This window comes from Mytilus californianus, unplaced genomic scaffold (assembly GCF_021869535.1).
Source record: "Mytilus californianus isolate M0D057914Y unplaced genomic scaffold, xbMytCali1.0.p SCAF_2, whole genome shotgun sequence".
Classification (NCBI taxonomy): Eukaryota; Metazoa; Mollusca; class Bivalvia; order Mytilida; family Mytilidae; genus Mytilus; species Mytilus californianus.
The window spans coordinates 25,876,039-25,903,110 of record NW_026262668.1 but is presented as its reverse complement, the minus strand read 5'-3'; the positions used below and the strand labels follow the sequence as shown (position 1 = coordinate 25,903,110).

At 31.5% G+C, this 27,072-nt stretch overlaps 1 protein-coding gene across 1 annotated transcript; it reads right to left on the bottom strand.

Moving 5' to 3' along the window:
* Window positions 1–27,072, bottom strand: LOC127729562 (uncharacterized). The gene is made up of 2 exons (XM_052237393.1): window positions 27,001–27,072; window positions 1–1,111 (listed from the first exon to the last, which is right to left on the bottom strand). The coding sequence occupies exons 1-2, from the start codon at window positions 27,044–27,046 to the stop codon at window positions 399–401; spliced, it is 759 nt and encodes a 252-aa protein (XP_052093353.1). The 5' UTR covers window positions 27,047–27,072; the 3' UTR covers window positions 1–398.

The window sequence follows — 27,072 nt, the reverse complement described above, 5'->3', positions numbered from 1 at the left end:
TTTTCAAAATAAGCCATTTTACTAGATAGTATCATCATCAGTTCACATTAATCATTTATAATTTAATATCATAAATAGTAAATAATATTAAGTAAATTGAACAATATAAATCTGAAGCTTTGGGTGCCAATCTACCCTTTTGTTCTTAGACCTACTCCCAGTGGCGCCGAACGAATAATTACCACATATTTACAAAGCGTTTACATTAAAACATTATATAATGATATGTGTAGACATTTAGATAAAATATACATATCGAAATTAACAAGATGACAAAAAACGGTCTCGTCCGAATTTCTATTTTATAAAATATTTTCAACGAAAGCGATCCAAACATAAAATAAATAATCCAATACAGCTTATTAAGTTAATTTACATTTCGCTGTCCATAATATATGTTAATGTTTTGGAAGTACAACCTCTCTTGTAACCATTCGTATTGTTGGAACTTTTTTTATAACTTTCTTCATTCGGACAACAGGTTGTTTTGTCATCGTCACGACAGCAACTTTTCGTTTCTCCAGGACAGTTTTATATCCTATTATCTTTCTTCCTTTCGTATCTTCTCCTGCATTGGAAGGACCAACGTGATTAATTGGACCATATACTCTATTTGAAGGTCCATGTGAATCGACGAGTTGGTTATTTGCTCTGTCTCGGGTGATAATAGTTGTAGGTCGGTGACTGTTGTAAGGGTTATGTCCATTCAACATAGTCGGGTTAAAGTCCTGAAAGTCAAATCTTTGGGGAACACCTACATTTGATTCCTTTCTAAAGGACTGCATTGCCTGGTATGGTTGTTGTTCACCTGTCATCATTGGTACACTTCTTCTTAAATCGGTTGGATTAACGGGAACCATACTAGGTTGATAATGTGAACTTTGCGCTCCAGAAAGATCGTTATTTTGGCCCATATGCATCATAGAGTTTCCAAACCCTAAGTTGGATTGTCCCATTGTTGGTTTAAGATTTCCAAGTGATTGGTAAGGTGTAATGTATGACTCAGCGTTAGATTTATATTCTGACGGCATTTGTCCAACAACCATTGAATCGATTAAGTAGAAAAATACCAGCCATACTTGGAAACTCATGACCACTGTCCTAGACATCACTGCAAAATAATAAACAATTATATTTATTGCTACAGTAACTATAATTCTTGGAAACAATCAATTAAGAAAGATTATTCATTTTTTAGCTAAAATGGCAATGCTAGTATTATATGCATTACGACCAATAGCATTCTTATTGTAAAGAAAAAATAGTATGATATCATTTCTAATGCACTTGGGACGATTAAACATTTATTTTTACCCCTTTAACCCATTAATCAATTTAACTACGTTAATCCTTTTAGCTAGATTAATTCATTTTACTACATTAATCCATTGAACCAAGGATTTGTATAGTAAGACGGATTGGAATCTCGTGATTTATCGTTTTCTCTTACGCCACTACTACTTGTCACTTACGATATCGGAACAATTATTCGGTAATTTTTTGTACACATGTATCGAATTATTATTTTTTTTTTTTTACGTTATGGACATTGTTGTGATGGTAAAGGACTTTAATCATTCTTAAATGTAATTATTATTGATTACCACTCAAGTTTCTTTTGATGACAAAGCGTAATTAAAGTGTTTTCTTTTGATGAAAAATCGTAATTCAATGTGTAAGAACAATGTGTTTACTATATGTTAACCTCTGTAAATTTTTAATTTCATTCAATTGCCAAAACAATGAAAAAAATATCTCATTCTTTTAAATGATGACATTATTCCTATTTGCAAATTTGCTTCTTCCAAAACTATCAATTTCGGGAAATAGGTGCAAAACCATTTTTGTGGCAAGCTCAACTAATCTTACCACAACAAGTGATTGTGAACTGCTATTTCGGCAATTACATAGTTTGAGAACAAACCACACATTTTAAGAAGAATTACTGCATTGTGTATTATATACATGTCAGTGGCGGATCCATAAATTTCATAAAGGGGGGAGGGGGCAATGACTGCCTAAGAAGACGCCCCTGGAAAACTCTCTAAATCCAGCTCTGCATGTAGCCGGTTTCATTATATAGGCATTGAAGAAACCTTACTCAGTGTGTTTTAAATTATCTACTGCAAGCAATTTTTTAGAATTGTACTAATAACATTACATTTGTGAATGCATATGGGGAATGGTTTAACAAACAGGACAGAAGGGGTCTTCGAAAACCAACTGATACATTTTTCTTTCTTGTCATCGAACTTGAAACAATTGTGCATAAATTAATAGGGCAACCTTATAGTGTCAGCTCTCTGTCATAACAGCCTCTCAAGTAGTCAATCATGAATTATTCATGGTTACGTATTATACAGGCATTAACTTGAAAAGAGCGACTTGTGATACCGTGTCATATATCACAAGAAGATTTTGTTCATCTTTTTCTGATTGTACGTTGGTACGCTTTCATATGAGGTAAGTTACAGCAGTAAAGCTTCATGTATGCTAGGTTTATCAATAATGTCTTGGTTAACACGATAACATAAATGTTTATTGTCTATCTGTTTAACAGTATATATTTTTTGTACATTTTTGGCTTGAATACTAGTATACATATACATATTGACTTTATAGCACACAATTACATGTAAAACACTTGTCTATGACTTTTGTCAATCATGATATAAAATAAAGATAGACTGTATAATTGCTTACATCCACTTCAGCTGAACTTTGGTAGACCGTTGTCTCATTGGCAATCATACCACATCTCCTTACCCTTATGTCAACTTTAAATTTGATCTAAAAACTGATTTTAGGCCATGTTTTATGTACGGGCTGTTGGTTTCATGCGAGAAATTTTATCGACTTGCTTATGATGCTGTATGGGTTTTGATAATTGTGTATGATAACATACATGTAGATTACTAGTTGCTAAAATCTTCATTTGATATTGCGATCATACCCCATGTCTCCTTATTTTGCTACATGTACTCATAGACATTAATCACACATATTTATATGAAAAACTGGACTAATAAAGGCAATGGCGGAAAAGAGAATCATTAATATACACTCATCACCAAGGAGTTATAGCAGGTTCGCAGAATATTAAATGAATCTGGCATGTAAAGGAATTTGATAAATGATGTTCAATAATTTATTTTTACATTAAAATATAGACATCCAGTTCAACTGGTATCACATCTATCAAGTCACTATCAAAGTTCCCTACACACAAAGATTAGCTCTCACGTTTTGATAAAAGAGATTGAATGTTGATGACCCAATGAAATATTGTTGATAAATCTTTCCATAAATGGCAATCAGAGGAACGTTTTGGTCAATAGTCTCATTTAGTTGTACCGATACACTAGTATTTCTATTTCCTTTTGAAGGCATGACATTGGTAAAGTCCACATGATTATTGTATGAATGGTCAACTGTTGTTGGCACACAACTGCTTAGACTGTTTTTTGGGCTTTCTTTGTGATGGGACTTTCTTCTTAGCTGTCACCAGTTTAGGCATTTTGAGGAATACTGGAAAAAATTGTGTAATATAGTTACATATGGCAATAATAAGACAATATCATATATGGCTTTAAAAATTCCAATATCAAATCTGTATCAACAATAGAGACAGCAATATAACCTCAAAGGCTCTGCTCAAACAATTATATTTAAAAGATTTATATAAGTTTTCTATGGGTTTATGATTAAATATGTAAGCTTATGCCAATTCAGGAATTTTAGCAATGTTTCTATTATTGTTAAAATTTTCTACAAGATAAGATGTAGCAAACATAAAAATACACATTTTATTTTAATGGAGCAGTCATATGCTTATCCAAAAATTACAAAACTATGTATACATACATGTACATATCATAAAAGGCAATGCAGGACCTAAATGAATTATCATGTCAGAACATGTGTGTCTAATCAAACGACACTTAAAAAAAAGCACAGAAAAATTGATATTTTCATATCTTCTCGAGTAATGAAATCAAACAAAAAAAAAACCAAACTAAGGTATATAGTTACTAGCAGTTGGGCTGAGAGAAGAGAGAGCTCATGTAATGCATTAGTTCAAATAATTATGACGTCTTGCAAGGCTATTTTAATTGTTTGCTTTGACGCCTTCACAGGAAGGCCTCAAAGCAAAAAATAAAAATAAGGCGTCAAATCAAAAAAGTATAAAAGCCTTCCAAGACGTCATAATTATTTGTACTAGTGATATGTGGTATAAACAGATAGAGAAGCTGGGGGTACATAAATGGAGTAAATGATTTATATATTGATGGAAGGCAAAAACAGCAGTACCTATATATCATTAAAGAATGATGAGCTGTGTTGAGGTAGTGATGTCAGTAAAAAATTAACTTATTGTCTATTGAGTAAGGAATAGGAGGTTCAGGCTCAGCTGATAAACATTGGGCTGAACGTTTGAAAAGAGTAAGTTTTTACCAACCATGCACTGTCCCTTTCCACGTCGGCAAAGGCAAATCTCGGGTTTTTTTTATGTAAAATTGATGTAAAACTATTTCAAAAAACATGGTTTAACGATTTCGGTAACAGGACGGAAGTATCAGGTTATTATGACAATTGGATCCCCTCCATATGTATGCCTGGTAAGTTACGATTCATCTGAGGATCACATTGATTTTTGAAGCCAGAAAAGTATCACAATTCCCTTATTTATCGTTTTGAGCTTTCTTCAAGTAATTTTATTATTAATGTTTTACGTTTGTAAACATGTGTGAACATTATCCTCGGCCAATTATAGAACTTTAATGATTTTTCCTATGCCACCCCCATTTTTGTTACGACGCGCCCCTGTTTGTGGTAATCAACTCAAGGAAACGGAAAAATAACGAAAACTAATGCATGTGTACATTTTTGATTAAAAATGAATAATTATTGAAGAATCAGAAAAATAAATTAGTGAATTGGTAAATGGACAATTGGTCTCACTTCATTTAAAAGTGAACACATCTCTGGTCAAGGTTTAGTTTGGACTGACTTCTAATTTAATTTAAACACGTTTTTTATTGGTCACGCACTACAGTAATTCATATTTGATACAAATTTCAGTTTAAAAGTAGATCTCACTACTGATTTTCACTTTTCAGAAACACCAGAAAACAGGTAGTCAACATTTTAATAATCTAGAATTTTTATGTTTAAATATGTCTTAGTTTGTCGTTGAAACTTCTATCAGCGAAGTTAATTTGTTAATGAACATTGTGTTTCGTCGTTTGTTCATTTTTCAAAACGACATTCTTTATTTAACTTGAGCATTTCGTCGTTTGTTCATTTTTTCAGAAAGAATAATAGTTTATAGCGAATTGTCGATATTCTTTATTTAATTTGGGCATTTCGTCGTTTGTTCAATTTTTATCAACGGTTGTCGTCGTCGTTGAGATTTATACAGTTTTTGTTACTTTTATGTAGTATTTCCGTAAATTATGGATCGTCCTAAGAGAAAAGTCGCCAGCCTAAATAAAAGTTTTTATTCAAAAAATTTAAAAAAAAGAAGAAAAGAAACAACGACTCAAGAGGGATCAGTTCAACAAGAGGATTAAAGAGTTAGAAGCGGAAGTAGATGGGATGTCAAAGTTAGAAGAAAAGCCTAAAAAGAAATCCAAGAAGTCAAAGGGTGGGATCACATTAACGAATTTAAGAGCTAACGATCAATTAAATAAAGATGTAAATGATGAAATGAAGAGGTTAGGTTTGGACTTTGACACACATTTTAGTGGAAAGTCCGGGCTAGCTGAAACTTCAAAAGATAAAAATGTAAAATTGAAAATTGAAAAAGTAACAAGTGAACAAGAGTTATTGCAGCAATTAAAAAAATTAAATTTAACTATGGGTTCTGTTTCTAAAACTAGTCAACATAGGAAAAAACATTCTGATTCTAAATCTCAGAAGGTAGTACAGTTGCCTGAATCTGTATTGAGAGGGAACAGTTGTACCGAGTCTGAATCTGAAACAAGTTCAACTTCCAGCTCTGAGGATTCTTCTGATTATGAATTGTCAGCTAAATTATCGTCAAAGAAAAAGAGTAAAACGTTAAAGTCAGGACTTAAAATAAAATCTGCAGATAAAGTTATAAATTCAGTTTTTTCCACATAATTTTTTACAGTTTGAGTATGTGAGTAAAGATTTGGAGTTTAAACAATTGAATTTTATTATGCTTGTTGCAGGAGAACTCGAAATTATAAATAATTTCTGCAAAAACAAATCTGAAAAAGAAGGACGTTTAAAATTATTACAGAAAATTGCCTATTTTAGTTCCATTTATCACTGGGCATCGGTATTAGAATGTTATGCTGCCTGGTTAAGACTTATTGAGTTAGGTAGAAAAACATGGTCTGATGACTCACAGATGTTATAGAATGTAATGTTAAGTGGACAAAGTTTGCCAAAAGAAGTGAGGCAAGCCAATTTTAGATCAGTCTCCAAAAATCAAGCTGGTAAAGAGCAAATTTGGTTTTGTGTTAAATATCAGCGCAATAAATGTGAACATAGCAACTCAACTCACACAACAGTCATTAGAGGTATAACTAGGACTGTGCATCACATATGTGCTTCATGTTGGCAAAAAGATAATATCCAAAAAACACATCCTGAGTGTTCATACAATTGCCCGAATAAAAAAGCCTGACTACAAAATTCATGTTTACATAAGAAAGATCATTGTAAATTGTGTATTGCAGTATTTGAAGTTATTTTACCAGAACAAAATTCTCTTTTGAATTTGCATAATTCCTTCATTGGTGTATCAGGATATAATTTTGATTTATTTAAAGTTCCAGTTTATTCTAAATTATGTATTAAGTTTTGGAGACAAGAATTATGTGATTATGAAGACCAAGAAGTCTGTGATATGTTGGAATTTGGTTGGCCTTTAGGTTTTGATAGAAAATTTTGAGGAATTTGGAAACAATAAAATTGCTAAAAATCATACAGGGGCAAGGGATTTTGCCAAAGATATTGATAAATATATCAAAAAGGAGGTAGGCTATGGTGCGGTACTAGGTCCTTTTGCATCAAACCCATTTAATGATCATTTGGTAATATCTCCTTTGAATTCTGTGCCAAAAGCAAACTCGGAAGAAAGGAGAGTTATCATGGATTTGAGTTTTCCAAGGGGTAAATCAGTCAATGATGGAATTGATAAAAATGTTTATTTAGGTAAACATATAGAACTACATTATCCTAATGTGGATAATTTTATTGAAATTATTAAAGAGAAAGGTAAATTCTGAAAAATTTTTAAAAGGGATTTACGCCGAGCCTATAGACAAATTTCAGTTGATCCAAAAGATTATAATTTAAGGATGTATTCTTCTGACGTTACAGTCTCGTTGAAATCTCGTTCAAGAATTATTCCCAAAACATGTGATACAAGTGGAAAATATCAATGAATTTAAAAAATGTTATAATCAAACTTAACTCTGTGAAAAAAATTGCGTATTTACAATGAGTAGTTTTTTAGTAATCAATTTTTTAAATTTTATTACCAATCAAGTCAGTCTTTTTAGCCAAAATTTTGAGAAAATGGGTGAGGGGTACAAGAAATGATTTTACCAGAAAAATGTACATCCCATATAACTTTTTACTTTTCCAATTTCTTAGATATGTATTTTTCCAATGATTTATAACAAAGAAGTTGAAATAATATGCATTTTGTTCTTAAAACAGAAAAATCACAAATTTACAAAATTGACAGCATGGTTAATTTGACACAAAAAAGCATCAAAATATGATAAAACTTTCTTATATTAACACCTACCTATAGTTTTTTTTAAGTTAAATTTATTCAGATTGGTCCACTTCATCTTTATTGAAAGTATGAAAAAAAGTTTAATTGTGGAACTGTGATTTTTTTTCACGATAATAGCCCAAAAATAGGTAAAAATTTATGAAAAATGGGAAAATCATCAAAATTGGGTACTTTCAAAGTGCCGTGGCAAAAAAGAAGTGCACCACCATATGATTTTTTCTTCACCAATTATTTTTTTACAGTCATATAAACCCAAAAATCAGGTTAAGAAAAAAAGTTTAGTTCTAGAAATTTTTGGCTCCTCAGAGGTGTACATCCATAATTGGTTTTACCTGGAAAGGTCATTATTTTGTTGTTAGAGTTTTACCTATGGGTTTAAAATCAAGTGCTTTCATTTGTCAGACAGTGACGAATGCTGTCAGATTTATAGCCAAAAACCATGATATATCTTTGATAAATTATTTAGATGATTTTGCTGGTGCTGAAATTAGTGAAAAGCAGATATTTCATATAAAAAATTGAAATGGGTTTTAGATAGCTGTGGTTTGGAAGAATCGGTAGAGAAAGCTAGTAGTCCTCTCACAGAATGAGTTTTTTAGGTGTTTGGTTTGATACTGAGAAAATGACAATGGAAGTCACTCCTGATAGATTGGTGGAGATTTTTGACTTAGTTTCATTTTGGTTAAATAAAGACACTGCATCTTTTAAAGAAGTACAGTCCTTAATAGGAAAACTGAATTTTATTGCTAGTTGTGTTCGACCAGGTCGTATTTTTATATCAAGAATTTAAAATTTTCTTAGGGAGTTTAAAAATGAGGATTGTGTTTTAGAGGTTTCCTTGAAATTGAAGCATGATCTTCTCTGGTGGTCAGAATTCTTGGAGATATATAATGGTGTTTCACTGTTGAATCTTCAAGAATGGACAAAACCGGACGAGTATATGGCTTCAGATGCATGTTTGGTTGGTTGTGGAGGGGTTTCGAATGGACAGTTCTTTCATTGTGTGTTTCCAGATTTCATTGTCCAGCAAAGTTTACATATAAATGCTTTGGAATTATTGTCAGTTATTGTTTGTTTGAAGTTGTGGGGACAGAGAGGCAGAAAGATATGCATTCAGTGTGACAATATGGTTTCAGTTCAAGTTATTAATCAAGGGAAATCAAGGAGTCGTTTTTTACAAGCATGTCTTAGAGAAATATGTTTTATTTGTGCAATTAAAGAATGTGAATTAAGAGCTATTCATATAGACGGTATTGATAATAGGCTACCTGATATGTTGTCCAGATGGAGTTTGTCAGATATTTACCCCATGCAATTTTATAAATCAATTGAAGGTAGAAATTTTCAACATATTAATGTAGATTCAAATTTTTTTCAGATTCTGTCACAGTTGGTGAACGTAGTTTATCTGTAGATCTCCACATGCTTAAAACACAAGCACAAGAATCTTTGAAATCTGCACATGCATCAGGAACTAGAACAAATTTAAAGATACAGTGGAAAGCCTTTTTTCTGTTTTGTCATTTTTATAATTTAAAAACATTGCCTTGCTTGTTTGCACAGTTTTTAAGTAGATCATTTAAAAGTGTAGACTCAATCAGAAATTATCTGAATGGAGTTAAGGTGTTACATTTACTTTTTGATCTATCTTTTATTCATTTTGAGTCATTTTATTTTAGATTATTTATGAAGGGATTGAAACGATGCAATCCCCACACAGTTCGGGCAGCTCTTCCAATCACACCTAGTCTTTTATGAAAAATAAGGGAAGAATTAGATTTTGATGATGTCAATAGTTACATATATTGGTGCATTTTTCTTTTTGCTTTCTATTTGATATGTAGAAAATCCAATTTGGTTGGGACAGTAGATGAAAGCTCTACATGTTTGCATAGAGAAAATATTTCAGTTTTTAAAGATTATTTATTAGTTCAGTTTCGTTGGTCTAAGACTATACAATTTGGGGAGAGAGTTTTAGAAATACCAATTATTAAACCTTTATCCTCTCCGTTATGTGCATTTAGTGCCTTCAAGGCCATGTGCAAAAAAGTTCCTGTTTCAGCATCTTCCTCAGCTTTTCTTGTATTATCTGGTAGAAAAACTAAGCCAGTGTCCTACAATATGTTACAGACATTTTTAAAAAACATTATTGAGAAAATTGGGTTAGATCCAACAAAATACTCATCTCATAGCTTCAGAAGAGGAGGTGCAACTTGGGCATTCCAATGTGGTGTATCTTCTGAACTCATTCAATTACAAGGGGATTGGAAGAGTGACGCCTATAAATTGTATCTTAGATATGGTTTAGATGACAAGATGCAAGTCTCGTCAAAAATGATTTGTAGACTGTGATATATGTTTTTTATTTGGAATTATAATTTTATTAGTAGTTAATGATTTACATTATATTGTAGGTTTGAAGGCATGGGGTAAACCCAGTTTAGTAATATCAGATTCAATGTTAAAGTATCTTCCGGAGATGAGAAATACGCAACTCCAGGCCTTTAGCCGGCTGAGTTGCGAAATGCTTTTAAGGAAACTAAAAAACAGGGTATTCACCTGGTACCATTTTAACAAATTGAATATAATTGTACATGTGGGTACAAATGATGTATTTAACATTAATACTAATTTATTTGAAAGGTACATTCGTGATATTATACATGAATTGAGGATTTGTAATCCAGATTGTGTTATTATTTTATCTTCAATATTACCCAGGCCATGTGATTTTAATCATTCTGAATTGTTCGTCAATTTTAACAATGTACTAAAACAGTTGTTTCCTCTCTTACTAATGTCAGATACATGGCATGTGAGAAGACTTTTTATAATAGAGTGAGGAAGCCAATTAACACTTTGTTTTCAATTGACAAATTGCATTTGTCCACCACTGGTCTTAATAAGGTTTTTAGCTTTATAGCTAATACTCTTGCACATCTTTGAATCTTTTGAAGTAGAACGAATTTTGATTGTGTTTGAAATTTGAATAAGAATTTTAAATTCAAATTTACTAGTAAATTGCAGCTTATTTTTAGGAGAAGGTTTATTCTTAATCTCCACATGAGAGAGAGTAGAATTTTTATCCTGTTTTTTTCTATTATTGTAGAGGGTTTACACTGTTGACTCTATCATGCATCCTTGTTAGTACAATGGTTAGTACACCTGTCCTTGTGATGGGAGATCGAGGTTCGAGTCCTCGACTTGGATTATAGAAGATGGTGTAGACTTACTCTCTAATTATTTTAGAATTATTATAAAAGTTGCAATTTGCAGTTTCTGAGATTTGTTTGTTTGGCGGACCTTCGGTTTGGCGGGTATGAAATTTACATTTCATTTGTATCTCATAGAATTTTTATTTTGTTATGCTTCATTCTTTATATTTATTAAGATACTTCTTAGTAGTTCTTTAATTCAGAGTTTATTTGTCAGTTATAATCTATGATCACATGGTATTTCATTTGTATTATAATCTTGACATATGTATATATTATTATGACTACCTGCAAAGCCTAAATAAAAGTTTTTATTTAAACAGTATTTTCTTCTGAATTAATTTAACATTACGAAATTACTCACGATCTGAAGCAATCCTATATCTATCAGAAAATATAACTTTTATCACTCATCTCCGTTTTTTGAGGGAGGAGTATGAAATAGAAAATTATTTTTGGACAGCCAATTAGGCGGGATAGGTTGAGTTCATTTGGGTAAAAATGTAAATTCATTCTATGAACCGTGCATTCTTACTGCAATCGAAAAAGTTGATAAATTGCACCAGAACCATTTAAAGCTTATTATTTCATGCATAACATTTGATAAATATGGACTGTAATACTTACATAACGGTTATCTAGATGTTAAGGCGATGCAAAATCCGCCATTAAATTAAGGCACGCTGAGCATCTTCGAAATGCATCATGGGTAATCACACTAAACTCTCGCGCTGCATAAGTCTATGCAAAAGTCCACGAGATTCCAATCCTTCTTACTATACAAATCCTTGATTTAACTACATTAATCCATTCAACTACATTAATTCTTTTAACTAGATTAATCCAGTTAACTAATTAATCCAGTTAATTTAATTAATTCATTTAACTACATAATCCATTTAACTATATTGATCCATTCAACTACATTAATCCTTTTAACTAGATTAATCCAGTTAACTACATTAATCCAGTTAACTACATTAATCCATTTAACTACATTAATCCATTTAACTATATATATCCGGTTCCGTTCTGCTATTATGATAAGGCACTTAGTTTGTTTCTAGTTTTATCACGTATGCTACAGTGCACATCCTAAGAGTAAATACTGTATTAAAGGTTGTTTGAATTCAGAATATAAACATGAGAAGATGTGGTATGATTGTCAATGATACAACTCTTCTCCACCCGAAATCAAACTTACGTAGATGTTAGCAAATATAATTCAACAAAGAAAAAACCCCATTCCTCATAGCAAGCTATATATAAAAGGCACTAATGTAAAACAACTTTTGAACTTGAGAACCAACGGCCTGAATTATGTACAAAACAATAAACGAAAACAAATATGATTTACAGCAACAAATGACAAACATAAAATTACAGGCTCCTGATTTAGGACAGGCACATACAGTATGTAGTGGTTTAAACATGTTTTGGGCGCCTTATCCTCTCCCGATGGAAACAAGTCATATAAAAATTAACTAACAAAAGAACTTGAGACACAAAGTCCAGATCTGAGAGTGCTCACAGTTACTGAAAGCTAGTTCAAAGCCAAAGCTAAATTTACTAACTCTATAAACAACATCACCGTAAAAATTAGGATGGAATATCTCGTTTCAAATAAAGCGAATGAGTTGTGATATATATACACAGCAGAAGATGGGACAAAGAAACATCGCCGTTAAGTCAAGGCATTATAACTTCTATATTTTAAACAGTTCTTATAGTTGTTTTGTTTGTCGTATACATCACTAAAATACGATTCTCTGTGTGATAAACTATAAAAACATACCCGAGAAAAACCAAAATGTAAATTGTACATTCATATATTACGTTTTTTATGTACATACCTCTCTGAGAATAATATTTATGGGAATACAATGTATTAATTTTTTCTGTTGATTTTCAGATCGCAGACTCTACTTTTGTCATGGTGTGACCATGTATGAATTTTTGTGATAGACATCTATGATGTAAAAGAGGCGCAGGATACCAAAGGGACATTCAAACTCATAAGTCGGAAATAAACTGACAACGCCATGGCTAAATAGAAAAAAGACAAACAGACAAACAACAGTGCACAAAACAACATAGAAAACTAAAGACTGAACAACACGAACCCAACCATAAACTAGGGGTGATCTCAGGTGTTTTACATCCCAGCTTGTTTGTTCTACCATGGGTGATCTGAGCGGAATCACCCATACCAGATCACCCTAGCTTGAGTTTCTTTGTTCTACATGCTTTTCTTTGTTCTGTAACATTTTAGCGGGAATGTCAAATCCATAATAAAACTTAGAAATATTTATACGGAAAAGACTAACTATCAAAATTTATGTAGAAAAAATCCAGTGTCTATGCTGGGATTCGAACTCAAGACATTGAGCATATAGACCCACGATTCATACCCCTACACACGAACGACTGGATACAAACTCTCTGTTAATTCAACATATTTAAACATTGTGTCCGGGGCTCATAAAGGGTATATACTATATAGTAATATATAAAGTATATTTTAATGATTGTGTGGCGTTCTAAATTAAATTTTATGAAGCGTAAATGATTTTTTATCTAATCTAGAACAGCTGGGATGTAAAATATTTATCCCATTCGGACTTGGTGTGTCAGTGTAAGATCACCCTCTGGCGAGCCTAAAACAAATTCTCATCTGACTTTTTTTTCAAATTTTCAGCTTGACGAAAGTGCATCATGCTGATGGAAAGCCACTTGTTGAGTAATATTTAATTTAAATTGCAGCTCAAACCTAATGAAAGTCTTAAAGACAAACGGAAGCTCGCATAATTTTCACGTTTTTATATTAGTGTAAAAAAAATTAGCCAATGTCTATAGAAACTCACAAATTGTTAAACATTACATAACATTCTATATAAAACATCGGTATCTTTGCGAGGCTGTACCTGAAAAAAAACATCATTCGTTTGAACATCGGTACATAGATGCACAAAATAAAGAATGACTACTGCACGTATTAATAAATGAGGTATAAGACGTATAAGCAACAAAATGTAAACGGATAAAACGTTTAATTTTTAGCATAATTTTTTTACCATCTAATAAACAACCTTAAAGAAAATATTCGCAATCATATGGTTTTCTTTTATCATTTACTGTTGTATATCCTTTTTTTGTAATATATGAAAAAAAAAGAAATTATGTATTCAAAATATCTCTTGTATAAATCTTAAAAAGAATGTCAATATATATTTTCTATTCCATAATCAGCTTAAGATTTGTCAATCTGAAACGTGCATGTTATAATTACTACAGGACTATACAATTGTATTAAAAAACTTTCGTCAACTATCTTTACTCAATAAAAATATCAAACAAATGCATTTTGCAAATGACTGAATGAATAGTATCTTATAAATCTAAAATAAAAACAAAACGTTTTATCTGTATACTGTTAGTGCTAATACGCCTTGTACCTCATTAGTTAACGTGTAGTTGTCATTCTTTGTTTTGTGTATCTATGTAACGTTTATTTACAATAAATCTTTTAAAAATACCTCTTTTAACAATATTCTAGTTAAGAACTGAGACAGGTGAATTAAAGGTAAATATCAAGATGGCAGACGCCCTAATCCTTAACGTTGTTTTAGTCTAACTATCAAATGTTGGATAAACACACTCAAGTAATGTACCGAGGTTCAGGTTCAGAATTCCAAAGATACCGATGTTTTATGTAGAATTTTATGTAATAAATATAATTTGGTTATTCAGTAATGAAGATAAAAATATTATATCAAAATTAGGTTGTATGTTGCAAACTTTATTGTTATAAATTAGTAGCTAATGCTACTTTTGAATAGGAGTTGTTTCCCCTTCCACAGGTATAGATGCCCAGAAACAAGACAATTATATATATTGAACTGTAATCGTAGTTGTACAAATGTAGTTATGTTGTTGTTTTTTTTCTGCTCCGTTCTGTTAAATATTCAATTATAAAAAAAATCACTTTAGTTTCTAGTTTATTTTATAAATCTGTTTTTTTATTTATGTATGATTATACTGCTCTATTTAGGGCACTATGATTGGAAATAATAAAATATGTCTATGTCTATGTAATATTTTAACAACTTGTTAAGTTCTATAGACATTGGCTACGAAATTTTTCAAGTAATCAAAAGTGTTTACATATTATATGTGCGAGCTGCCAGTTGTCTTTAATTTTTATCATCTTAAATGATGTTTCTCAGGCAAAGCGGCATAACTCAAACATATTGTTTAAATCATTTGATTATAGTTTGAAGAAATTATTTACATCTAAATTAAGAATGAGTTCTTTGTATAATATAAAATTTTATAAGAACTTTTATTTCCATTTTTCATATATATAGTATCTAGGACCGCCATTTTTAAGGTCAGTTTTATTCATTTTCTAAATTGTAAAATATATAAGCAAGTTGCTATCTGTTTTCTACATAAATTAATTCTACTGCATGCATAGCATATATATATAATTTTCCATGACCGCAATTTTTAAAGTAATTTTTTATGTTATTTCCAAAATTGTAAAATACCTATTTGACGAACAATACTTTTTGCTGCTTATGAAAAAATCAAAAGAGTATTTGTTTTTCAGAATGTTTGAAAATATCGGTATGTGATACAAAAAAACAAACTTCAAAATATTAAGACGACAGTAGTTAACCAATGTTCAAATCTCGTAAATCGATTAGGAATAGACTAATCAAGGTAACAAACAGAAACTGATTGAATCGCCTGAACCCCAAAAAGGAAAGAGACCGGGTGCGTTGATAGGGTAGCGTCTCCTGCTACACATGCACCACCCGCCATGCGAATTCACACTAAGTAAAAAGTCACAATCGGTAAAATTACAGACCAGTTCAGACCAGACTATACCAGACTAAAGTCCGCGAAAACATGTCGCTAGTGAGTTGAGACACAGACATAGGCTATCGGTCAACCAATTCGTCATCGTGACCATAAGACTTATGTAGTGTCGAATTCAGCTCGCATAATTTTCACAATTTTTATATAAATATTAAAAAAAAAATAGCCAATGTCTATAGAAATTAACAAATTGTTAAACATTACATAACAGGTATTGAGGTTCAGGTTCAGAATTCCAAAGATGCCAATTACTTTAAAAATGGCGGTCATAGAAAATTATATATATATGCTATGCAGTAGAAGTAATTTCTGTAGAAAACAGATAGCAACTTGCTTATAAATTTTTAAAATTTAGAAAATGAATAAAACTGACCATAAAAATGGCGGTCCTAGATACTATATATATGAAAAATGAAAATAAAAGTTCTTATAAAATTTTATATCATACAAAGTACTCATTCTTAATTTAGATGTAAATATTTTTTTCAAACTATAATTAAATGATTTAAACAATATGCTTGTGTTATGCCGCTTTGCCTGAGAAACATCATTTAAGATGATAAAAATTAAAGACAACTGGCACCTCGCACATATATTTCCAAAATTGTAAAATACATACTTGACGTAACATACTTTTTGCTGCTTATGAAAAAATCAAAAGAGTATTTTATTCAGAATGTTTGAAAATATCAGTCTGTGATAGAAAAAAAAATATCAAAATATTAAGACGACAGTAGTTAACCAATGTTCAAACCTCGTAAATCGATTAGGAATAGACTAATCAAGGTAACAAACAGAAACTGATGGAATCGCCTGAATCCCAAACAGGAAAAAGACAGGGTGCGTTGATAGAGTAGCGTCTCCTGCTACACATGTACCATCCGCCATGCGAATTCACACTAGGTAAAAATGTCACAATCGGTAAAATTACAGACCAGTTCAGACCAGACTATACCAGACTATAGACCGCGAAATCATGTCGCTAGTGAGTTGAGACACAGACATAAGCTATCGGTCAACCAATTCGTCATCGTGACCATAAGACTTATGTAGTGTCGAAGGTAGTCGTTCTTCCTTATAACTCTGAGCAGTTTTTGTGAAAGGACCACACCCCTGGTAATGAAGTCCGTATATATAGTACTTGCATGTATGAGCGTAAAGTATTCACTGAGATATGTAAACGCCATAAGATTGAACAGATGATATGTTTTTGCTGAAATAATCAAGTTTGTCATATGTTCTAGTTTTTCCTTTCTTTCTTTTTTTTTACACATACACTCACCTATGCATACTATACAATCATATCAATAAGAAGATGTGGTATGAGTGCCAATGAGACAACTATCCATCTAAGTCGCAATGTGTAAAAAGTAAATAATTATAGGTCAAAGTACGGTCTTCAACACGGAGCTTTGGCTCACACCGAACAGCAAGCTATAAAGGGCACCAAAGAGACTAGTGTAAAACAATTCAAACAGGAAAACCAACGGTCTAATCTTTATAAGAAACGAGAAACACTATGAACCACACCAACAAACGACAACCATTGAACAACAGGCTCCTGACTTAAGACAGTTGCATAAAAATACAGCGGGTTTAAACGTTTTAACATGCGACAACTTTCACCCTAACATGAAATAGTGGTATAACATTACAACGTATATATATATCTCTAAACACATATGTTAATTTATACACCTACACAATATAATTATATCGCTCTCATTGTATAAATAATCATGATTACTTTAATATTATATCAATCTAAACATAAAAAATAAACATTAATGTACCTTAATTCTAGTTAACAAAGCACTTAAAATTTTTGCAACACTGCAAAGAATCTTATTCTAGTTTGAAGTCTATAGATGCGTTAGAACTTTGCATGCATGAGAAGTTATTACTTTAGTTTTCATAAAAATGACTCTAAATTAAATAACCACATCAATATGTGTGATTAATCTGAGACAGAACTTTTGTATTGATAAAACATGAATTAATGTGGTACATACCACTATAGGGAGATAACTCTGTAAAAATAAGCTGAACGTTTTAATCATTAATATTAAATTTTTTGAAATTTTTATATTTTTGTCAAAGGGTCAAAGTAAATATTTTGTCAAAATTTTATGGAAATTGTACGGGCCAAATAAATTTTGGTCAAGGTGTTTGGTACCATCTAAGAAATACACACGGTTTCAATTATTTGCCGAAAAAAAATCTTCTCCTAGTTTTGGTCTGAACTGTATCGACAAAACTTGAAATAAAAAGAAGTTGATTGAATGTTTCATACTATAAATAGCCTAGACATTCATCAATATATAATAATACATCAGTGTTCAGGCGTGAATATGTAGAAGACAATGACTAATATCTTAAATTGCACAATAAAACCTTTGAAAATAGTTGAAACAGACAACTGAAATCATCATCAAAATTAAACGATTTATGAGGGTCTAGGTGGCGGAGTCTTTATGTCTGTATTCCTTACTTTTAAAACTGTTTTTATCTTCTTTTTTTTTTATTTATTTTGCAAATTATTGGTTATTCTTTATATGTTGGCACCGCGTTGTTTTCCATTTTTTTATTATTTTTGCCCATTATTCTCTATTCTGTAAACCCCATCCGGACCCTCATTTAGGGCATGGCATGAACCCCAAAAACGTGTCTAAAAGCGAGGAAATTCATATCTTAAATTTATAAACCGTCTTGAACTCAATCTTTTCCCAAAAAACAATAAATCTTTTAAAAATACCTCTTTTAACAATATTTTAGTTAAGAACTGAGACAGGTGAATTAAAGGTAAATATCAAGATGACAGACCCCCTAATCCTTAACGTTGTTTTAGTCTAACTATCAAATGTTGATTAAACACACTCAATGTACCGAGGTTCAGGTTCAGAATCCCAAAGATACCTATGTCTTATGTAGAATTTTATGTAATAAATATAATTTGGTTATTCAGTAGTGAAGATAAAAATATTATATCAAAATTAGGTTCTATGTTGCAAACTTTTTTTTTATAAATTAGTAGCTAATGCTACTTAGGAGTAGGAGTTGTCTCTCCTTCCACAGGTATAGATGCCCAGAAACTAGACAATTATATATATTGTACTGTTATCGTAGTTATACAAATGTAGTTGTGTTGTTGTTTTTTTTTTTGCTCCGTTCTGTTAAATATTCAATTATAAAAAAATCACTTTCCTAGTTTTTTTTATAAATCTGTTAATTTAGTTATGTATGATTGTACTGCTCTATTTAGGGCACTGTGATTGGAAATAATAAAATATGTCTATGTCTATGTAATATTTTAACAATTTTTTAAGTTCTATAGACATTGGCTACGACTTTTTTTGAAGTAATCAAAAGTGTTTACAAATTATATGTGCGAGCTGCCAGTTCTCTTTAATTTTTATCATCTAAAATGATGTTTCTCAGGCAAAGCGGCATAACTCAAGCATATTGTTTAAATCATTTGATTATAGTTTGAAGAAATTATTTACATCTTAATTAAGAATGATTACTTTGTATGATATAAAATTTTCTAAGAACTTTTATTTCCATTTTTCATATATATAGTATCTAGGACCGCCATTTTTAAGGTCAGTTTTATTTCATTTTCTAAATTGTTAAATATATAAGCAAGTTGCTATCTGTTTTCTACAGAAATTAATTCTACTGCATAGCATATATATATAATTTTCTATGACCGCCATTTTTAAAGTAATTTTTTATGTTATTTCCAGAATAGTAAAATACCTATTTGACGTACCATCCTTTTTTCTGCTTATGAAAGAATCAAAAGAGTTTTCTTTTCAGAATGTTTGAAAATATCGGTATGTGATACAAAAAACAAACTTCAAAATATTAAGACGACAGTAGTTAACCAATGTTCAAATCTCGTAAATCGATTAGGAATAGACTAATCAAGGTAACAAACAGAAACTGATGGAATCGCCTGAACCCCAAAAAGGAAAGAGACCGGTTGCGTTGATAGGGTAGCGTCTCCTGCTACACATGCACCACCCGCCATGCGAATTCACACTAGGTAAAAATGTCATAATCGGTAAAATTACAGACCAGTTCAGACCAGACTTTACCAGACTATAGACCGCGAAATCATGTCGCTAGTGAGTTGAGACACACATAGGGTATCGGTCAACCAATTCGTCATCGTGACCATAAGACTTATGTAGTGTCGAATTCAGTCGTTCTTCCTTATAACTCTGAGCAGTTTTTGTGAAAGGACCACACCCCTGTTAATGAAGTCCATATAGTACTTGCATGTATGAGCGTAAAGTATTCACTGAGATATGTAAACCCCATACGATTGAACAGAGGATATGTTTCTGCCGCCCAATAGGAAGTTGACAATTGGAAAGTTGAAATCATCAAGTCATATATTCTAGCTTTTCTTTTCTTTTTTATTTCTTTTTTTTCACACATACACTCACCTTTGCATACTATACAATCATATAAATAAGAAGAGGTGGTATGAGTGCCAATGAAACAACTATCCATCCAAGTCACAATGTGTAAAAGGTAAACAATTATAGGTCAAAATACTGTCTTCAACACGGAGCCTTGGTTCACACCGAAAAGCAAGCTATAAAGGGCCCCAAAAAGACTAGTGTAAAACAATTCAAACAGGAAAACCAACTGTCTTATCTATATAAGAAACGAGAAACACTATGAAACACACCAACAAACGACAACCACTGAACAACAGGCTCCTGACTTAGGACAGTTGCATAAAAATGCAGCGGGTTGAAACGTTTTAACATGCGTCAACCTTCACCCTAACATGAAACAATGGTATAACATTACAACGTATATATGTCTCTAAACACATATGTTAGTTTATACACCTACACAATATAATTATATCGCTCTCATTCTATAAATAATCATGATTACTTTAATATTATATAAATCTAAACATAAAAAAATAAACATGAATGTAACTTAATTCTAGTTAACAAAGCACTTAAAATTTTTTGCAACACTGTAAATAATCTTACTCTAGTCTGAAGTCTATAGATGCGTTAGAACTTTGCATGCATGAGAAGTTATTACTTTAGTTTTCATAAAAATGACTTTAAATTTAATAACCACATCAATATGTGTGATTAATCTGAGACAGAACTTTTGTATTGATAAAACATAAATTAAGGTGGTACATACCACTATAGGGAGATAACTCTGTAAAAATCAGCTGAACGTTTTAATCACGTTCTATTGTTAAGGAAATATTAGGTTTTTTTTAATTTTTATAATTTTGTCAAAGGGTCAAAGTTAATATTTTGTCAAAATTTTATTGAAATTAAACGGGCTAAATTAATTTTGGTCAAGGTGTTTGACGGTACCACCTTAAGAAATACACACGGTTTCAATTTGCCGAAAAAAATCTTATCCTAGTTTTGGTCTGAACTGTATCGACAAAACTTGAAATAAAAAGAGGTTGATTGAATGTTTCATACTATAAATAGCCTAGACATTCATCAATATAAAAATACATCAGTACTCATGCGTGATTATGTAGAAGACAATGACTTATATTTTAAGTTGCACAATAAAACCTTTGAAATAAGTTGAAACAGACAACTGAAATCTTGATCAAAAGGAAACGATTTATGAGGGTCTGGGTGGCGGTGACTTTATGTCTGTATTCTTTAATTTTAAAACTGTTTTTATCTTTTTTTTAATTCATTTTGCAAATTATTCTCTTATTCTTTATATGTTGGCACCGCATTGTCATCTATTTTTTATTATTTTGGCCCATTATTCTCCATTCTGTAAATCCCACCCGGACCCTCATTTAGGGCATGTCAAAACGTGTCTAAAAGCGAGGAAATTTATATTTGAAGAATGTATGCTTAAACGTACACTTATCTTTTAAAACCGTCTTGAACTCCCTCTTTTCAATGAAAATAAAAGACTTTACCGGGAAGTATATTTAAAACAAGGTTATTGTTTTCGATACAATGGACCTTTATGATAAAATCATGGCATTTACAGGTTAAATTATCTGTTTTATGACCCAGGGGTTAAGGATTTCTTTCTGTTTTTTGCCACTGGGACCTAAAATTTGCAAAATAATTCTACTGTTTCTGTGAATATGGAATTTTAGTATATTTTTAGGATAGAACACACTATTGTTAGTTTTATAGAGGTATTTTTGTGTCTTTAGCTTGTATTTTTTTTTATGCCACGGTCACAAGAAAGCACATTCAGGTGTTTCGACTTACATATATGCATATATATTATTAATTCACTTTGCATACAGGACTTTAGATAAACTATGCATACTGTGAACTGTAAAGTTATGATTGGTCATCATATTCAAGGCCTAGAATTTGTTCATGAAATATGTATAAAACTTTACATTTGAGTTACTTATATTAAAATCTCTGAAGATAAACCAGATTTGTTGAAATTCTACATGTTCTCTTTTTTCACCCAATATTGAATATGGATGGATGGATGAAAGTTTAACGTCCAGTGGCAAGTTAAAGTTATATGCCTATTCAGCACGAGAAAATGTTACAGTAATATGAATATGAGACATGTTTTGTACTAAACCGACACGCTGAGTCGGATTTTTAACGTGCAAGAGAACAGTCATCAGGAAGGAAGACATGTCACCCTACCCGGGCACATTATTCTGAATACGGACCGGACAGTCTTTGCTGTAACTTCTAAAAACCAATTGACAAGACTTTGGTTTGACATCAGGCACTCGAGCCAAGCACGCTACCACGAAATCACCGAGGCGGTGACAGTTTAAATAATCTATCCAGATAATTACCAGCGACGGACCTTTTGATTATCGATCTTTCACATAAGAAAACGAGACTGTTATTGAGCAAAGTCTGTCAATGTTTAAATATGTTTGTTTTTTATTATTCAAACCAGAGAGAATATTTATAACTTATCAATCAATAATCTGACACTTGTCTACATATCCTCCACTAGCAACTTTTTTTATAGAATAATTTTTCTCCCAAACATTGATTGTCGATTACTATGAGGTACATATACCCAGACACAATATCGGAATCCGAGCCGACCCGTCTTTGTTCTAACTCATAAATGCCACTTGCCTAACGGAGAAGCAGCGAATGCCAATTTTCAAGAGAGTTGGTCGATGATGACCAAACCAAAATTGTTGGTCTAATGCATTTAAAATGTCTAAAGGTTGCTGTTTTCATATTTAAGACGAGGATTAAATTTGATACTAGAGAGGACTCCAGATGTTGAAATTTCACTTGCATTTAATAATTTCAGTGCCAAAAGTCTTAGAGGTTTGAAAAACCAAAATATCATTTTTTATCAATCAAGCTATAGACAGTTTCAAAATTATAAGACATACGTTTTTCATCAAGGTTTCTGTGCAACTGCTCCAGCACGAGAGTTACAAATAATGTAAGCACATTAAACTTACAAACACAAAAAAAGAAAGAATTAATTGATGAAAAGGGCTTAAAATGTCAGTGGAGGCTCAATTTTGTTAGGAATATTCTTAATAGCAACTAATTAACTCAGCTGGACAAATGGACCACGTGAGATGGTGTACAACTTAATCTTGAAATATTAAAAAAAAATAACATTTAAAAACACGAGGAGAAGAAACCAAGGGGTAATTAAAAACCATAAGTCAAAGAAAAACACGACCATGGCTAAACTTAAATCAGAATCCGTACTGAATTGAGAAAAAATGTGTGATTCAGTATTGGAAAACTTGTAATTAAGATTGAACATTATTGTTCATTCTTTATAAGCCCGTCCCAAGTCAGGAGCCTGTAGTTCAGTGGTTGTCGTTGGTTTATGTCTGTCATATTTGTTTTTCGTAAATTGTTTTGTCATAAATTAGGCCGTTAGTTTTCTCTATTGAACTGTTTCATATTTTTCATGTCGGTGCCTTTTATAGCCAACTATACGGTATGGGTTTTTCTCATTGTTGAAGACCGTACGGCTGCCTATAATTGCTTACATCCACTTCATTTGAACTTTGGTGGATAGTTGTCTCATTGGCAATCATACCACATCTCCTTATTTTTATATTATTTTACTGAACGTAAAATGGATAACTTCCTGTGGTTTATTATGAACTCTTGTGAACTGGCACGTTTAAAATCTCGCCCAGCGTAATAGTCTAGTTCAAAGCAGTGTTCATATTCATATTTATTTGCATATGTTCGTCCTGAATATATATATGTAATAGTTGCAACTGGACAATACATAGCCATCTATTCATCCATGAAAGGTTTTAATCTGCAATCCAAATGGTATAAATAAAAAAAGGTAGGATAAATGTCACCATTAGCCCTCTGAGATTTATGAAATTAAACATATAACCATTCTGTAGAATCTATAGTTCGGTGACAAAAAGGGTAAAATAGAGAAAAAAAAAATGGACCGACATACATGTACGTCACGGCTAATTTTGGTCTTATTTTGAAGATAAGTATAATTTCTTTTGATGAAAGCCTTTCGTAGAGTTCTAAAATGGCGCTGATTTTAAAAAATTGTAATCGAAGGTCAGAAGGGGATTTTCAAAAATCGCGAGCTTTTACATTTAGGACAATTTTTCGGAAATCCTTCATGATAACTAATACGAAATTCAATAGAATGATGGTTTGGTAATTTTGTTGAAATCTAGTTTGTTACATTTACATCTGATTCCCAGAGATTAGTTACTAATGTAACTATATCTCACGTCAAACATGTGAGAAAATGTTAAAATTTATCTTCATCCACGGAAACTCTCAACCATTTTTTTAAAGCTTGAAATTAGATTATGATATGTAATAAAACTCGAAAACATATACATGTATAGACATTTTCATAAAAGTTTTTCAACATCCACCGAAAAACAAAGAAAGAACGGGTACAAACACAGTATCACTCGATCCAAGTTTCAACGAGAAAAAATGATGAAGCTCATAAGAATAGTCTTGGTGCGTAAGAGTAAATAATGCACAATTGCCATTACAGTTAGATATACTCTTGTTGGCAGCACTGAGCGGGCAAATATAACAGAAATGCTTAACATTTTCTGTATTAATTCGGTTCTATTCCGATGTGGAATAGAATTAATCTCTCCGGAAAACTTAAGAATAAAACAATTTTAAAGGAACTAAAATTAACAACTGTACAAAGTAAAACATAAAGACACAACATTTGATGAACATTTATATTCTTATTAACAAAACTCAAGACACAGCACAAATTTAATTCATTGTCAACAATAATACAAAACATGAATCGGGCTTAATAGAAGCTAGGAACACAGCATGAATTATTTAGATAGAAAATAAACAGTTAATCCGAGATATGATTCTAAAATGCTCGTACCTGTATGTTCTGTCATTTTTTTGTATATTAAACCTTTAGAGGATTGATTGTTCTGTTATTTTTTTGTGAACATCGACTACGAAAGGCAATATAAATATATTTATTAAATTTATGTACACCGGTATGTTAACATTATCACGTGTATTTGTTTATCATTGATACACGTGTTGAATGTATATAATAGGTTAAATGTATATTTCATTGGTTGAGTTAGAACTGACCATAATATTTGAATAAGGTCAATTCAAATATTACGTGCTATAATTTTGGTGGTTATGTGAATTTAAGATATTGTCATTCGAGGTTCGCTTTTGGTGCAGTAAAGTCCCCCCCCCCCCCCCCCCCCCCTGACAACATGTATTTTTCTGGTGTTATTTTTGATTCATGTGAATAATAATGTGTGTAAGAATAGAATCTTTAATTTGATTCATAATTTGTATTTGCGTACATAATGAAAATTGTTTTTATTCTTGTAGATTGGTTTTTGTGTTTTGCGGCCTAGGCAGACAGTAACAGATGAACTTTCGTTTGCATTTATTTGTCTCAAATAAAATTAAAGCTTTGCTGCACACTGTCAGGCGAGCTGACACATTGTGGTTTCATTTTATTGCAAAAATTATTGAAATTATCATTCGGGTATGAATTATAACTGGTTCCGTATCAGATCAAGAAAAACCAAAACATCGAAAGGTTACACTTTATCGCGATTTTACAAAAATCTGCACCATAGGAAAATATAATACAATAGTATAATGTTTACTATATCCTTATGTGGATTTTCAGCCATCATGCAGGTTAGTCGGTCTATTGAACTCTTAAAACAAGCGACTTTTTCTTCATTTGTCTTCCCCTTAGTATCCCCCCCTTTTTTTAAGGTTCATTTTAATTACCAATTGCTCAACATATTATAATAGTGGAGGTGTATAACATTTCGATTACCTCACTTTGACATTTTGCTGACTACTATTAAGATGGTCAACGACCCTTCTGACAACCTCGCATTATACTTGTATTATACCGATCATAAAGATGAAAAAGAAAATATGCATTACATTTTGATATAGGGTTCATGTAATGACCTTTTCTGGTCGCCTTCCGTAGTTCAGAATGCCGTCTATTATCCTTTAATCTTAAGCTGAGATTCATACTGCGGATGATGCATACATAGCATAGCAAGAAACACATACCATGTCGACACACCCGGTTTTGCAATCATAAAAATTTCGGGCACGATTATCGTACCAGACTCAGAAATCAAACCAATCAAAATACTGGATTTGGTGTTTCGAGCACAAATTTTGTACTCAGAGTACTGAGTAAAGTTTTATGACCAAAAGCCCCGGTCTTGCTTCATTTGGGGTTAATGCTATTTACTTTTAATAAGTTTTTCTTGGTTTGTATATCATCATGGACTTACAAATCCTGAATATCGGTAAATTAAAGTTACTAGTTTGCATTTATAGAAATCAAATTGAATGTTAAACAACATTTTGGTCAAAGTTTTATTCTTTTGTTTATTATTATAATAGTCAATTACATTAAAATTCTGTAAAATTATATTTGATCAGTTTAATTTATTTCTATATTCTGTTCATTAAAATGTTTAAGCAACAATAAATAAGTTTAAATTTATTAACAACTGATTATAGTTGTTTCACAATTTATTTTCTTCAAGAAATAAATCACCGGAAAAATTATTCACATAATATAATAAAATTAGCATTAAAATTAATTGTTATGACGATATTAATTATAAAATCTTACCGAAGTATGAAAATCTTCGTATATTCCCAGAAATAAGTGGTGTCATGTGCTACAATATTTAGATTGGGAAAG